The following is a 16,082-nucleotide window of genomic DNA, read 5'->3' on the forward strand; positions in this document are numbered from 1 at the left end:
CATCTGTCCGTCCTTGTTCGGATGTAATTGGACAAGGACAAATTGCCTGCGGTTAGGGACAGATGATCACCCCTGGATGCAAACTTCTCAGTGTGCAATTTACATTTGAACACCATTACATTACACTGGATAGCTGGGGCCATTGTCAGCCTGTCATTGCATTGCACAGGTTGAGCAGCGGTCCAGAGCCACCTGTGATTTGGGATGCGGTGATCTGCAGCCAGACCTCTTTTTCCCATTTGGATGAGGTGTAACAAGCCATTGTAATATCCTTGGCCTTTATTTGAATTATGAACGCTGAATTATTTTTACGGCCATGCACTTTCAATGCTGATACCAATATTGGACTAATGTCCGTTTTGTATGAGGAAATGGTGCTCCTGTACATGAGCTGTTTCACTTGTGATATCAGTTTTGAGGCTATAAAAGTTTAAAGGTTCAGTTAATCGAGTATGCTGGCATCTCGTGCACATATCATAAATAGTAATTGGACTACACATCACCTTAGAAGGGACATTGTAGAGTGCTAACAATGACAGAATCCTAATATTGTACTAGCGCACCATGAGCTGTGCTACAAAGGCTTTGTTGTATCCGGTTTGGTTTTCACATGATGTGATGTTAATGAAACCCTGTTTGTGAATAAACACCTCATTGGCTGTAAAGGGAGGAATGCAGTGAAACTGATGGTGTTATAACTGGCTATAGCTTGAATGCCATTTCAGCTTTTTATGGTCCATTAAAAAGACATGAGTAATATTGATAAATATGTAGCTGTGAGATCTAATATACCAATCCTTATGATACAAATTTGTGCAATAAATGCATTGAACCAAGGGAGAGCAGTCATTTCCATGGACTATATCAAGTGAACTTGTTTTTTAAGTTTTTAAAATGTATATAGATGCATTTAAAATGATATGGGCATTGTACATTTATTTACTTATATATGTTTCATGCAAATATTCGATCGGGCAACAGCACCAGTGCTCTGTTGAGTGGTTATGACTACTTAAGTGTACATTGGTAGTATAAAAATTCTTCTCGACAGGTATCGATTTTAGTCATTTACAGGGCTTGAAAAATGTTAGTGTGTCTCACCAGTCAGCCAAAAATGTCACCAGTCAGCATGACAGGACTATAGCCTTGCAATTTATGTTAACATTTAGTTTTCCCTACATTGTGTTAATTTATTCTTACCCATATTTTTGGTAAAATATAAAAGACGGGGTCACGTCGGGTAAATAGACACCAAACATGTCAAACTTTAAAATTGCATGTGCCCGCAAATTGCAAAAAAAACGACCACACTGAAAATTTACCATATGCGACGCTTTAAACACTTATCAGTGATTTAATGGCCCAAGAATTATTACTCTCACACCGACGTTCACGGTGATATGTAACCTGTGAGGCACAATAGGCGCAATCGTTGTTTTCGCACGTGGGGGACGGGGGACTTTTTTTTATGCTTCTTTAATTTTTTTATTACATTTTTTTTAACTTTATTTCCATCACATAGGAGGCTAAGAAGCTCCCTATGTGATAGCTAGTTTACATGACAGGTCCTCTTTATGGAGACCTCATCGGTCGCCAAGACCCATAATGTCACCTAGGGACCCCCAGAGAAGCTGATGAAGCAGAGATTAAGATGCATCACTTCCTGCGTTCGGGGACCGGAGAGGAGATCAGAGGGAGATCGTTTCCCGACCTCCCTTTTCGATCTCCTGTGACAAGCAGCCGTGCCGGTCCCGACTGCATCGGGCACAGCGGATCTCGGGACCAGCAACTGCAGTGACAGCAGCTGTGGGGGTAAAACCTCAGCTTAACCCCTTCGTGACTGACGACGTACAGTGTACGTCGCCAGCATCGGGGCTGTTTAAACAGACTCCGCCGGGACTCTGTTTAAACTTGTAAAGCCGACTGTCGGCTTTACAATAGAAGCGATTCTGGCGACTCAGCTGTTGCCAGATCGCTTCTGGAGTCGTGTGAAGCGGCCGCCCGACACCCCCGCCGTGCTTCCCGGGCTCCGTTGCCCCTCCTACGGGCCCAGGACGAGCTTCCGTGGTGTCTGCGGGGAGCTGGGGAGTAGATGGACGAACTTCCGTTCATCGATCCCCTCCCCGTTATATGGGACCGGGAGCGATGCAGATTGCATCACTTCCGGTCCCTGGGCTGTCAGTGCTGGGCTCCGGAAGCCCAGCTATTGAAGTGCGATCTGCGATTTCCAGTGTAAAGGTGACACCCCCAGCATCACCTTAAAGAGTACCTGTCGCTTGTAAGCCCCCCTATGTGATGGCAATCAAAGTTAAAAAAAAAAAGTTTTTAAAATGAAATAAATGTAAAAATAATTTAAAAAATGTTTTAAAGTTCCCCGCCCCCGCGAGCATGCACGTCGCCATGTAAACACGCATCGGGTGCGCCTATGTATGAAAACGACTAACGCGCTACACATGTTGGGTATCGCCGCGCACGCCGGAGTGAGAGCAATAATTCTAGGGCCAGTATTTTTGGGTATCTCTAAACTGATGACCTGTGGGGGCTTTTAAAGCGTTGTCTATGGACTTTTTGGGGTACTGACGTTTATCGCCATTTCACGGACGCACGCAATTTTTAACCTGGGCATGTTGGGTATTTATTTACTCGTTGTAACCTCATGTTTTATATCTTATTTAAAAAAATTGGTATTTTATTGTGTTTTGGGGCATTTAAGTAAATTTCTCACAAAATGTTGGGGTTTGATAAGAAGTTGCGCTAATATCGTGCAACATAAAAATTTGCAACTGCAAACATTTTATTCTATAGGGTCTTGGCTATCGGAAAATATATGATGTTTGGGGGGTTTTAAGTAATTTCTAGGCCCAAAATGTGGAATATAACATGGGTGCAAAAAATTAAAAAAAAGGCCTGTAGACTGCTTTAGGGCCCATTCACACCACATTCAGATCATCTCCAGACCGGACCCATAATGAATCCTAATGTATCCTTATGCTATTTCTGGCCTCTGTTCACATCAGCGCAGTCTGTTCCAGACCAGACAAAATGAGACATGCAGTATTTTCTGGTCTGGAACGCATAGAAACGCATCAAAAACACATGGAACGCACCTGAAAGCCCTTTTTAAGCTTAAAAAAAAAAAACTGCTCAGGAACGTGGTAAAAACGTGATGCACTGCGTTCCAGATCTGGTCAGGACAATGGTGACCATTGTCCCAGCCTTGCATAATGCAACTACCAACAGTGTTGTATTTCCTGCCATCTGTATACATACACATCATGAAAAGTAATCTGTGCAGGAAAGGAATTGTAGCGATTTAAAGTAAGTGTGGGTTAGAAGGTGACTAGATTCCCAGTGGGAGCAGATATGAAGATTAAGACAAAATACCTTTCACAGTATAGTTTTAATAATGTCGAGAATGAATCCCCTCTCTGCATGAGGCGTTCATTTCCATTGTATTTTCCGCTTTTAACATGAGAAAACACAAAACCTTTTTTAAACATTCTGCTTAGATCTTTGTCCTATTTCAGTGAACTCACAGTGAGGAGGCTAGATGCAGTTCAGGGTAAAAGAAAAGAAATTCAATGACCAAGGCTTGGCTGTGCGCTAAAGCTTTAATTGAAGTAGAGGTGGGTGGAAAAGGAAAATGAACAGAAAATTAAATAAAACATCCCAGCTGGTAGCATGTTAACTTCTAGGAATGAAGGGGTATATATTGTCAGAAGGAAAGAGTGTTATCTGCCTTAGTTCACGTATGAAGAAATTACCCTTTTTAGGCAGAATACACAAACTATAGTGCTCTCTTTCTGGCTGAGGCCATTTTAAATACAATTTATTCAGTAAGGCTGGCCATACACCTATAGATTATCTGCAGATTTTCTATGGTCAGATGGGAAAAGTGCAACAGATTCCTCCATCTACGCTATACATATATAGGTGTATGGCCAATTAGTCCTAAATCAGATGGACAGCTGCCAAAGGTATGGACTTTATGGGGTGTATTTATAAAAAAAATTGCAGAGCCATTTGTTTTGACATTTTCGAAACTGACATTTTACATTAGTTCAGTGCAAATGGGGCAAGATCGAATGCTTACTTGTACACAATGTCATTGTCGGAAAATACCACATTATGGCCACTAGATGGAGCCGAGGAGTATTTCCTATGCTCCCCAGCTCCATCTAGTGGCCACAATGCAGTATTTTCTGACAATTTAATGAGTGCACAAGAAAACCTTCAATTTTGCCCTATTCACACAGAACAAATCTAAATGCTATATCTAGAAAAGCCAAGACTCACCGCTCCAATTCCACTTCCAACAGCAACTCAGTATACACACCGGGTGCAGGCTGCAGTGTGCTCCCACTACTTACACAATATCTCTTCAATCAGCCACACAATACATTATACAAGACCAGATTAATTAAATCCAAGTTTATTGTTGTAAATTCCATACAAAGTCCAAAGTTTCAGGTAAATACAGCATATACACCACCTGATCTTGTATCTCTCCTACTCCAGCGCCCCTCACGCGTTAATGAATCTGGAATGATCACTCCCTCACTCGGTACACCGGTTGTAGAAGTTGACCAGTGATGAGTCTAGTTATCCCTTCTTCTGCCCTAGTGCTGGTCCCTGACTTTAATGGTGGACTAGGCCATGTGTTTAGTGATCATTATTTGCTTACATGTTGCCGAACTCCATTTTATTCTATACAACTTCTTTTCAGGGTTATTCACAAAAGGGTGAAGAGTTTGGAGAAGACAGGAGAAGTGATTAATCTAGGCCATAATAGCTGATTTGGAAAAATTCTCCTATTCAACTCATATTCCAGTTCAGCTATGTTGTACCAGATTGTTCACTTTTTTCACTTTTCCTGCCTTCTCCTTTTGTGAATAACCCTGTTAATTTATCTTTTTATGGTGTCCTACTATGACAGAGAACAGGGGAGAGCTTTGTATCAAACCGTCACTCTTTCCCCACAGCCACCATCAAAATCAGACTTTTCAGGGCAGGTATGAATGTAATTGGAGGCTGAGAAGATGCAGTGCCAGTACTTGGTATGAGCACATTGATGCAACAGACCTTTACATCTAGACATTTGCTTTAGCTGTGTTAACATAATGATTATCAAAGGCTAACTGTAATGGATTTGGGTCGGTTTTATTTTGTGTATTTTGTTTTAATGGTCTAGGTTTTTAAACTGGTGTTTTATTTCTGTATTATTTTACCATCTATATATTATATAATATTTGTTTTATATAAGCATTTTACATACTGCAAAGGATTCCTGGAACACTATTGGGACACTTCAGTATAGAGTTTGCAACACTTTTCTGGCATTTATAGTGTCTTAGTAAGTCTTGCTTCAAATAAAAGCAACACCACATTTTTGATGCTATTACCGATACATGTGACACATCCAGATTGTTCTTATTGGCAACACTTTTACATTATCACAATGGCTGCGGCAAATTCATTAAAAAATACTATAGCTTCAGATAAGGAAACTGGCAGTAATTGAAATCTGTTTCATCTTGGAATAGGTTGTGTCAGGAGTGAAGGAAATTGTGAGAGGAGCTTGCCACCTCCACACGTCATTTGGTTGCTGAAACACTGTTGAGCTGTCTGTGACATAACCACCAATGATTCTGTGTGGTGAGGCCCCAAGCATCCTGGCAGTTAATGAGGCTCGGACCCACAGCGTCTTTGGCTGCTATGAAGCTGGCGACCTCACCACCCAGTGTTCTTGGTTACTAGTGTCCCTGTGCCTATGCACACCACAGCCTGTGTGACAAAATCATGTACATGATTCTGACATGTACATAAATCTGTCACCCTCAGCATATGTCATATGGTGGTGAGACAATCTTAATCAATTCCTAAAGAGAGCACAGCACTTGTTTTCTCTTTTCAGGCATGATGCTTCTCATTGAAGCTCTTGATAGGTGTTTGAAGGCAGGGGGATTAGTCACTGCCGGACTCAATTACTTTTGTTTGTAAATTGCAGGTTATGTTATGGATATTTAGAAAGACCTGAATGAGAAGGAGCCTAAAGCTGGGTATACACGCTTCCAATTTCAGGCGGTTCTTGATGAACCAGCCGAAATTGAAAGTGTGGGTGCCGCTGTCCGCACTTTTCCATCGGCATCCCTTGATCAGCTGATCGAAGGAGCATGTCAGTAAATTCTCGGCCGAACAGAGCGAGCAGGCAACAATGTAAACAGCGGGAGGTTCCATGATCAACACTCATAAGTGTTTAATAGAGAAATCTGTTCTATTTTCTGTGTTCAACGGGCAGGTGAAAGAAACAAAATCCAAGCGTGTATACCCGATTTTAAGATATACCTGCTGAAGGAGAATACAGAATATTAATATGCTATACTTCTTACTCTACTGAATAATGTATATTTATTAGGGATGCACCGGTATATCGGCCACCGAAATATATTGGCCGAAAATGGCACTTTTGGCGAAATGCAGAAAATGCCATTTTCTTGCCGATATAGCGGTGCATCCTATTCGCTCCTCCCCGCTGGGCGCTGCTCTGTATCCCAGCGGGGAGGAGAGAAACTGTCACAGGTGGGTCAGCGCTGTGAACAGCCGGCATCTCTCCTACCACACCGCTCAGCCTCCTGTCACAGATCGGGAGAGGGGGTTGTGGGCGGAGACAGCCAGCACTGTCACAGGAGGCCGGGCTGGCGGTGGAGGAGTCGGCTGTCAGATCGAGCTTTTCTCCCCGCACCGCTCGCTCGCTCAGCCTCCTGTGACAGCTGTCCGGATGGAGAGTGGTACAAACACTCAGGCCTTGTTCACACCAAATGCAGAGCAGATCCGGTCAGGTTTCTGCACACGCAGTGCAGTGGGTTGTGCCGCGTTTTTGATGCGTTCAGGGCCAGTTTAACATGGGCTTTCAGTGAGTTCAGGCACTTGCATGCGTTTTTGATGCGTTCCAGAGCAGGTAAAATAGGGCTTGCTGCAGTTTTTTCACCTGCTCTGGATCTGCACGCTGCGATGTGAACTGGAGCTCAAAATACCATAGGAATACATTGGACGCAGTTTTGATCCGGTCTGCACCTGCTCTGCTCTGGATCTGCTCCGCGCTTGGTGTGAACTAGCCCTCAGTGATCACTGAGTGTAAATAATTGAGGACATAGTATGGTTACTAGAAACACATTTTGCCCTCAAGTTATGAATGAACAGGAACACTCTTAGAGTATTCCTGTTCATTTATAATGGGGGATGCAGAAAAAGAGATTGAGGACTCTGTGTTCTCAATGTTTTTCTATTTTAAAACGGAAATATCAGGGGTCTGTTTAGACCCCTGATATTTCCCCGAAGCCCCAAGAAGTAAAGTAAAAAAATAAAAATATATAATAAGAATAAATAAATTATAAAAAACTTTAAAAGGTTATAAAAAATAAAAATACAATGTTAAACAATTTTTAAGTTTTTTTAATAAAACATTTTCGGTTTCGGCTTGACATTTGTTTTCATTTTGGTTTTGAAATTTTCATTTCGGTGCACCTTTTTAATATTTATAAAATGTTATTTTGGATTGTGACCATAATAACCGAATGGAAATATGTACAAAATAACTATACAGTCCCTTTAAAGGTTGTCATGTTAAGGAAGAACTGGAAGTGAGTCAAGTCATGTCTATGCATTCCCGCTTTATAAGTACTGAGGAAATGACTTTTAAAGTTCTTTTTTTGTGCTAATGCTTTGTTTCTATTCAACAGCTTAGCTTATCAGAGAATGAGCTGGGAAGCATTAAAGAAGTCAATTAATGGTCTCATTAACAAAGTCAACGTGTCTAACATTGGGAATATTATTCAGGAGCTCCTTCAAGAAAACATAATTCGTGGACGGTATGTAATGATTCCATAAATATGTGTGTTTTTTCTTATAGTTTTTTTTATTTGACCGTCTGTCCCCTGTCAGCAGTTGCAGAGAGGGACCTTTGTTTTCTGTGTGGGAGCAGTGATCTCTCTTCGGAGTTATGACATGCCCCAAACTGAGGCAGACCTATAGCTTGGCAATCAGGAAAGCTCATGCGCGCCATTGATTAGAGCTCTATCCTGTCTGCGTATGAGTACGGACACCCTCACCCGCACGAATATGCAGCTCGGGTGAACGTACGGCCGCGTACTCCCATAGAGAAGAACAGGCTGCTGCGTACAATCGCACGCTTTCCCGGGAGCGGCCCGATACGACCGTGCTCGCCGCACGGATCTGTACGGGCCGGTTCTTAGCAGTGTGAATGAAGCCTGAAGGGGGAAGCACTGGTACGCAAACTAACCATGCCAGCACGGATCTGATTGTCTTTCAACCATTCTGTCTATGCAAATGGATCCAAATCTTGCACTGCCTTTCGCTATGTAGATAGTGCAGAAAACAAGGTAATATGCTTCCTGGAATGGAAAATTATCTGGAATGAATATAATTTTTAATTGTTTTTTGACAAATGTTTTGAAATTATTTAAAGCAAATGTATTAATTCCACGGAAAATCAATATGCTTAATGGCCTGAACTGACACCTACACATTCATTTATTATGTGAGATGTGTAATTGAAAAGAGGTATGATTGATGTTTAAGCCTATATGACTTGGTCTGTCATTTCTTCAATATTTCACAGCTAGTGTCAATGTGTGGTAGTATTGCTTGTCTGGAGGTAGCTGTGTGGAATTATCCCGGTGTGAAGAAATGTTTGGGGAAATCGGCAACATATTACCTGGATAGCTGTCATGTTCTTGATTCCAAATATATAAGACATAGTATCCTATTGTGTATGATAGATACTGAACTATTACTTTAAAGAAGCAATGTAGAAGCTGACAGTTCAAGTGTGACCTACACAAGGTCTATGGTTACTGTTTGAAGTAATGGCTTTATTGGGCTAAATTCTTTCTTCAGGCGTATGATACTGGTCATAACTGAGGTCATTCTTTTGGTTATTAAAGTGACATTGAACCCTCAGATTTTTTAACATAAACCAATGCTGTAATGTGTGCCTTACTGTAATCCATGGTAGTTTCCCTTCTCTTTGCTGCTCTTCCTTTTAAATCCTTCTCTCTTCTCATGCTGGGGGAGAACTTCCCTTGGCAGCTGAGTGCCCCTTCCTGTAGTGCTGGCTCAGGTTGTGAACCTGCACACAGACACCATGTATCCATTCCAGAGACAAGGCAGTCTGCTGCAAAACAGAAGTTCTGCCCAGCATGAGAAGACATGAGGATTTAAAAGGAAGAGCAGCAAAGAGAAAGGAAACAACCATGGATTACAGTAAGGCGCACATTACAGTATTGTTTTATGTTAGAAAATCTGAGGGTTTAATGTCACTTTAATGATCGTCACAAAACAGTTCTTCTATCTCAATGTTTTGCTGTTCATCAGATCTGCACCTTGTGTACTGGCTTACCTTGTTCTTTATTGTTTAAAGGTACATTCCTCACGTCTGTGATTTTGTGTCAAGATATTTCAGACATGAAAGCGGTTCAACTACTCTTGATATATAAAATAGGGCATGCAGCATTTTTTTTAGATTGCACTGCACCGGAACAGAGGGCATTCCTGTACCCCGCGTTCTGGTGCGGGTGATTGCACTGCGGGCGGGGGGCGTGTCCGCGGTGCCATTGACATGAATGGCACTGTCACACCCCCTCCCGCCCCAGAACGCGGTCCGGCTTGATCTGTGCTTTCCAGGCTCGAACCGCGCCGGAACGCACTGGATATGGTGTGACAGGGCCCTAAATGTGTAAACAGTCAAGAAATTAAATTATAGTTTTGAATTTAGCACAATGGTTACAATATTGAGTAATTATGGCTTAAAAAGGGACCAGTAGTCCTATCTATCTCTATATACACTGATCAGCCATAACATTGTGACCACTGAGAGGTGAAGTGAAAACATTGCACTCTGGGTTTAGACCACTTTCTATCGGAACCAACATTTAACTTTTTCAGCTATTTGAGCTAAAGTAGCTCTTCTATTGATAGGACTACACGGGCCAGCCTTCGCTCTCTACATGCATCAGTGAGCCTTGCCGCCCATGACCCTGTCGCCGGTTCACTGGTTTTCCTTCATTGAACCACTTTTTTGGTAGGTCGTGACCAATGCAGTCCGAGAACTTCCCACAAGAGCTGTAGTTTTGGAGTTGCTTTAACCCAGTTTGGCTCTTGTCAAAGTCGCTCAAATTCTTCTGTTTGCTCATTTTTTTTCTGCTTCCAGCACATCAACATCAGGGACAAAATGTTAGATTAAATAGTTTTTTGTTTATCATTATTAATTGCATATGTGCATGAGGCAATAGATGTAATGTCTGCTTAGTTTATTGTTTCTTTCTCAATGAAAGTTTATTGGTCTGCTCAGACTGAAAGCAATAGGCCGGTTATAGATGAGCAGGTATCTCCCCAAGAATGCAGGGTGATCTTTCGCTCTCTCATGGGCAGCACAGTGGTTATTGCTTCTGTCTTGCAGCACTGGGGGTCCCAGGTTCAAATCCTGGCCAGGTCATTATATGCCAAGGAGTTTGCATGTTCTCCCTGTGCTTGCGTGGGTTTCCTCCCACACTCCAAAGACATGCCGGTATGTGAGATGGGGACCTTAGATTGTAAGTTCCTTGAGTGCAGGGACTGATGTGAATGTGCAGTATGTAAAGTGCTGCGTAAATTGTCAGCACTAGATAAATACCTATAAATATATATAAATACTATATAATACCTATATAAATAGAAGAGTGAAGGACTGGGACCTGCTCATAGGGAGATTATCCAACAATTGGCAAACTCTGCCTCTGTAATAATGAACATCTCTAACTACCTGAAGGTGCTAAGTATTGCTCTTAAGGAAAATCATGTGAGTACTTGGAGGTCACATTAAAATTTCAAGGTAATCTTTTTATTATTAACTCAAAATATGTACTCGTCATAAGTGTCCTCCCTTTGTTTCTTTCCCATAGAGGCCAGATGTCTAGGTCTATCCTTCAAGCTCAGAGTGCGTCTCCCATCTTCACCCATGTGTATGCTGCTGTAGTGGCAATCATCAACTCCAAGTTTCCTCAGTTAGGGGAATTAATTCTAAAGAGACTGATCCTAAATTTCCGTAAAGGCTACAGGAGGAATGATAAGGTAGAGAAAAGCTTACTGTTTTGTATTTCTGTATTGCTAGTGTTTATCTTGGCTTTTGATAATGCCTGAGGCATGTTGTTCTGCTTTTTTTTTATTTTCAGCACATGATGACTTACCATGAAACGTTGTAAATTGGACTTTTTTTTTATTAAATAAAATTTAAGCTATTTTGAAACCCAAGTTTACCACTTGCAAAACACATCTGTTAAACTGTGCAAGAATATTTGCTGCCTGAAACAGTCAAATGTGACATTTCATGTGTAAACCTGCAATTTTTTATTAGAACTAAACCTCTAAGAATGTTGATTTTCACATCTCGATAGAATAATATCTATTATTTTCTTCTTTCCTACAGCAACTTTGTTTGACAGCTTCAAAATTTGTTGCCCATCTAATCAATCAGAATGTAGTAAGTCCAGTTTTTTTGCTTTTGTATTCACTGTTTTGAGAGAGTTAATTTATTTAGAGGCTTAAAGGAGAACTATGAGGCGAGTGATTTTCACTCAACTTCATAGTTCGAGCCAACGTGTGACAATGACTGCCACAGGTCGGCTCTATAGATCGGGAGGTGAGCGGACGCATACCGCCACTCGCTCACTTCTCGATCATCTCCCTGCAGAGAGCAGTGACTGTCAGTCACCACTCCCCGCAGGGATTCCCTCTCTGATCCTCCAGCACTGACTGGAGGAACGGACAGGGAGGGGGCGGGACCAGCTGGCTCTCGCAGAGCCAGCTGTCGCTCACTCAGCTGGGTGGTTCTCGACAGCATTGTCAGGATCTGTCCCGGCTGCGGCGCTCTCAGTATATAGCGAGCTGTAACTCGCTATATACAGAGCTTTGGGTCATGGGAGGACACTAGGATATGTCCTCCCATGACCCTTAAGAGAACTATGGGATAAAAAGGTTACCCCATAGTTGTCTTTTAAACCTTGCCGCCACAGTTAAAAAAATAAATAAATGTCGCAATCCCTGAAAAAGAAGTTTAATACATACCTTTCTGACAGGAGCTGGGTCAAATGCTCACTTTATTGTAAAGTTAGGGGTGACACTGATATGTGACACTTCCGGTTCTCACATTTACCCAGGCTTCTACTAGGCACTGCAGATTACCCCGCAGGCCACCACAGAACACAGTAGCGACTTGCCATATGCTAACCCTTCCCTGCTCTTCCATAAGTGTTTTGTTGTTGTCCCTATCATTTTCTGTGACCGTGTCATTGCACAGGAAGTGAGGGGGAAAATATTCTTATTATAGTGAAAATAACTCACCTGTCCAGTCTGCTGGAAACTGCCATTGACTGATTTACAAGTCTCTTGCTAGTTCCAAGGATGTCACTTCATTTGCAATGATGCTGAATAAGTGCTTCATATCGTTTATGAGTCATACAACAGCAGCCACTATCGGAAAGAAATCCAGCAGGTTCTATTTATTCACTAGGAACACAAGAATGTGTTCCTCTAGGACACTTTTTAATACTTGTTTTAGCCTAAAAGGCTAAACCTGCAAGGATTAAAATGCTTGTTACGTCTAAGGATTGAAGAGAAGAGAAACCAAGGATGCACCGCAATTGCGGCTGAAAATTGTAAAAAAAAAATTGGCATTTTACTGAAGTACCATTTTTGACCGAAATTTTGGTGCATCCCTAATATTTGCTTTAAAAGATTTGAAGAGTCTGAGAATTATAAAATGGATTCTAATAGATTCTGGTTCTGGTTTGTTGCTAGCGATGACAAAGATGCTTTCCCTTCATTTGTTTCTTATAACTAGTTCCTTTGTCACAAAAATCAAATACAGAAGTAGAGTTGCAACACCAAGGGCAAGTAGTATTGCATTGTAAAACAGATCTTTAGTATTGTACTGCCATGCCAGTCCCTTGAGGGAACAATTTCCTATTATCTGTGTTAGAGGTTGAACAGGCAAAATGTGTTATTGCAATATGTAGGCTAGTTAACTTTTTTTTATAGCTTTGAAATTGGAAATAAAGTTAAAAGCAATATTATTTTCCTGTGCACCACATTTCACACCAGGGATATCTTTATCTGTATGGAAAAAAATAAATATATATATCTATATATATCACTGTTCCCATAAATCCTAGTTCATTTAATAGCAAATTAAATAACAGCCCCATTTTTTGTACTATTTGTATTTAAAATGCAAAATAAGAAATCTGAGCGAAACTGTTTTTCTGTAAAAACAAAAGCTAGATTTGTTGATGTCCCTGTAGTTTTTCACATAATACAATTGTATTACATTTATATTCATCCTCCATTTTTCATCATATTGCGATGTCCAAATTTGGCTTCTCTGGTTCAGTTAGACATTGCTTTGCTCTGAGCCTGCGTTAACAGTTTTGCTAGATGCAGTGGCTTGGTGGCACAGATAGTATTTAATGGTGTGAGGAGCTGGACATTTGTTAATGTTTTTTCCCCACAAAACAAAAGGCACTTTTGGCAGCGTGCAGCTAGTTTTCTAGGCAGAGTCACTAGTTATCTAAGTCATCCACCCAAAAAGAGAATGTGAAGTGGGGTGCTTGTTGCCTCTACTGTGACTCCTTACCTACCTTCTACCTTCACTCCACAGCTTTTTTTTAAGATCCTGTGTTATACTTTATGGTAAAGACAGCACTGCATCCATTGCAAAGAAAGTAGATATCCTGCTTTTTAAATAGTTACAGTATGCCTTTTTATGGTGGTTTAAAATATGTGATCGTGAATGAGTATTATGCTGATAGGGAATCTACTGTATAATGTTTTTTTCAGATGTCTAAACTCTTTTATATCTGCCTTTTTTAAATATATATGTGTGTGTGTGTGTGTGTGTGTGTGTGTGTGTACACACACGCCCAATCTTTCCTTTACAAAAAAAAAAAAACCATGCATGACAAAGGATTTCCTAGAGCACCATTTAAAAATAATGGACAGCTGTGAGTGTGTCTTCCTTTGTGCTCCATTTGAATCTTTACACTCAGGTGCCTGATGACAGATGAGTCACTAGGATGAGTATTTCACTTCTGTGTGTAAAGGTGTCCATACACTGCACGATTCTCGTACGAGAATCGTGCAATTTGATACAAATGCTTGTTTTGAATGATCGTGTTTCCCTTTTTATTGTGCAAGGCCCATGAAGTGCTGGCACTGGAAATGCTGACCTTGCTGCTGGAGCGACCTACAGATGACAGTGTTGAAGTTGCTATTGGTTTTATAAAGGAGGGTGGCCTTAAGCTAACTCAAGTATCACCCAGAGGTATAAATGGTAAGTGTCTGCTGTATTGCATCTTGGCTGTTTGATAGTACATTACTTTCCTCATTAATATTAATCTTCGGAAAGAGGTGAACTTTAGCCTGAACAAGACATTTGTTTTTCTGTGCCGGAGACACTGAGAATCATTGTGACCGTCTACTGCAAGAACCACTTGAATACTTTGTGTGTGAAAGGTGTTCAGTATAAAGCTTTACAGGTGTAACATTTTTTCTTCTTTCTTTTGTGCTCTGCAGTTTTATTTAAACTATTGGAAATTTGTGTGTGTGTGTGTGAGATTTGGGGTTTTAATTAGTGCATCTCCCGCCAAATCTTTTTTTATTTTGGCTTCGAAAAAGAAAGAACCTACAAACATTAAAGTTAATATAAACACAGAAATGTAATATAATGCAGCTTTACCAGTGGTTCGTGGTAGTGGCGGCTGCACTGGCTTTCTTTTTACCTCATGTTTCTGCCAATAGCACACTTCCTTCCTTAGGCTGACAACGCTCACTGATTGTACTATATCTATGGAGATTTGGCATTGTCACCCTAGGACCCTCCACTGCTTATTAACATAAGAGTGAGGTGTCCTGTAGTTCACAGACAGAACTGAAAACAATGCTAACTTGTAATAGGCAGCACAGACATATCACTGCTTATGATGGGCATAATGCCACCTTACTGTATAGCCCAAACACTTCTGTGCCTTGTTTTTGGGAGTAAAAACAAAAATTAGCCTGGTAGATAATACCGGTAATAATAATAATTGTTAGAGGTATGGATTAGGTTTGGGGATATGATTTTGGATTTAAATTAGGGTTTTTTTTTTTAGGTGTGATTAAATTTCATGGTGCTGAAACGGTTATGCCTAAATGTACCATGCCAGTTATTTGCCGACAAAATAAATACACTCCCCTCCTACTGCTTAGGCAAAACTGATCAATTGAATAGAGCAAGCATGATTTTCTTCTGGAACAGAGGGAGTTTAGAAAACCTCAATACTCTGTCTGATTACACAGCACAACGGAAATGGGATTTTTCTGTAAATAGAAAGTCTTTAGGGCTTGTTCACACCTGAGTGGTTTAGCTTAGCAGTGCAATGCCTGATTTCCACACATGAGAACTGGACCACTTTAATGTTTGCATTCAATTCTTTGCAGTGTGCTGCACTTTGACATAGCCCTTCCAAACTCCTGCATGCAGCAGTTTGTGTGCAGTATACACGGAGTGCAATGATGGACTCTTTCACCTTTTTTATTATTATACAGGATTTACCATATTTTGCGGTCCATAAGACGCACCGGACCATAGGACGCAGGGAGGTCCGGCGCGCCTTATGGAGCACTCGAGACTGTAGCTTCTGTGACAGCTTCTATGACAGAAGCTGTCACAGAAGCTGCAGTTAGTGACCGCTGAGACAGGTGGCGCTGTGATTACACAGAGCAGGCGAAGAGCGTCTATTCTTCGTCTGCTCTATGGTTATCTCGATCGTCGCCGCTGCTCGGTTTTAATACGAGGGATCTCATTAGATCACTCGTATTAAACGAGCAGTGGCTCCTACTACTCGCCCGGCGCCCCAAACTGCATGTCTCGGGCGTCGGGATTCGCTCCATAAGACGCAGGCACTTTTTCCCCCTCCTTTTTGGGGGAAAAAAGTGCGTCTTATGGAGCGAAAAATACGGTATATAGCGCCAACAGTTTGCACAGCGCT

General features: G+C 41.3%; 1 protein-coding gene across 1 annotated transcript in view; it reads left to right on the forward strand.

The window, feature by feature from the left end:
• CWC22 (CWC22 spliceosome associated protein homolog) overlaps window positions 1-16,082 on the forward strand; it is a 58,383-nt gene that overhangs the window by 9,953 nt on the left and 32,348 nt on the right. The window contains exons 5-8 of the mRNA XM_018561044.1: window positions 7,740-7,868; window positions 10,959-11,127; window positions 11,483-11,536; window positions 14,248-14,383. Coding sequence (XP_018416546.1) covers window positions 7,740-7,868; window positions 10,959-11,127; window positions 11,483-11,536; window positions 14,248-14,383 — 488 coding nt within the window. The remainder of the gene's footprint in view (window positions 1-7,739; window positions 7,869-10,958; window positions 11,128-11,482; window positions 11,537-14,247; window positions 14,384-16,082) is intronic.

Source organism: Nanorana parkeri, unplaced genomic scaffold, assembly GCF_000935625.1.
Source record: "Nanorana parkeri isolate BGI_ZX_2015 unplaced genomic scaffold, ASM93562v1 scaffold496, whole genome shotgun sequence".
Taxonomy (NCBI): domain Eukaryota; kingdom Metazoa; phylum Chordata; class Amphibia; order Anura; family Dicroglossidae; genus Nanorana; species Nanorana parkeri.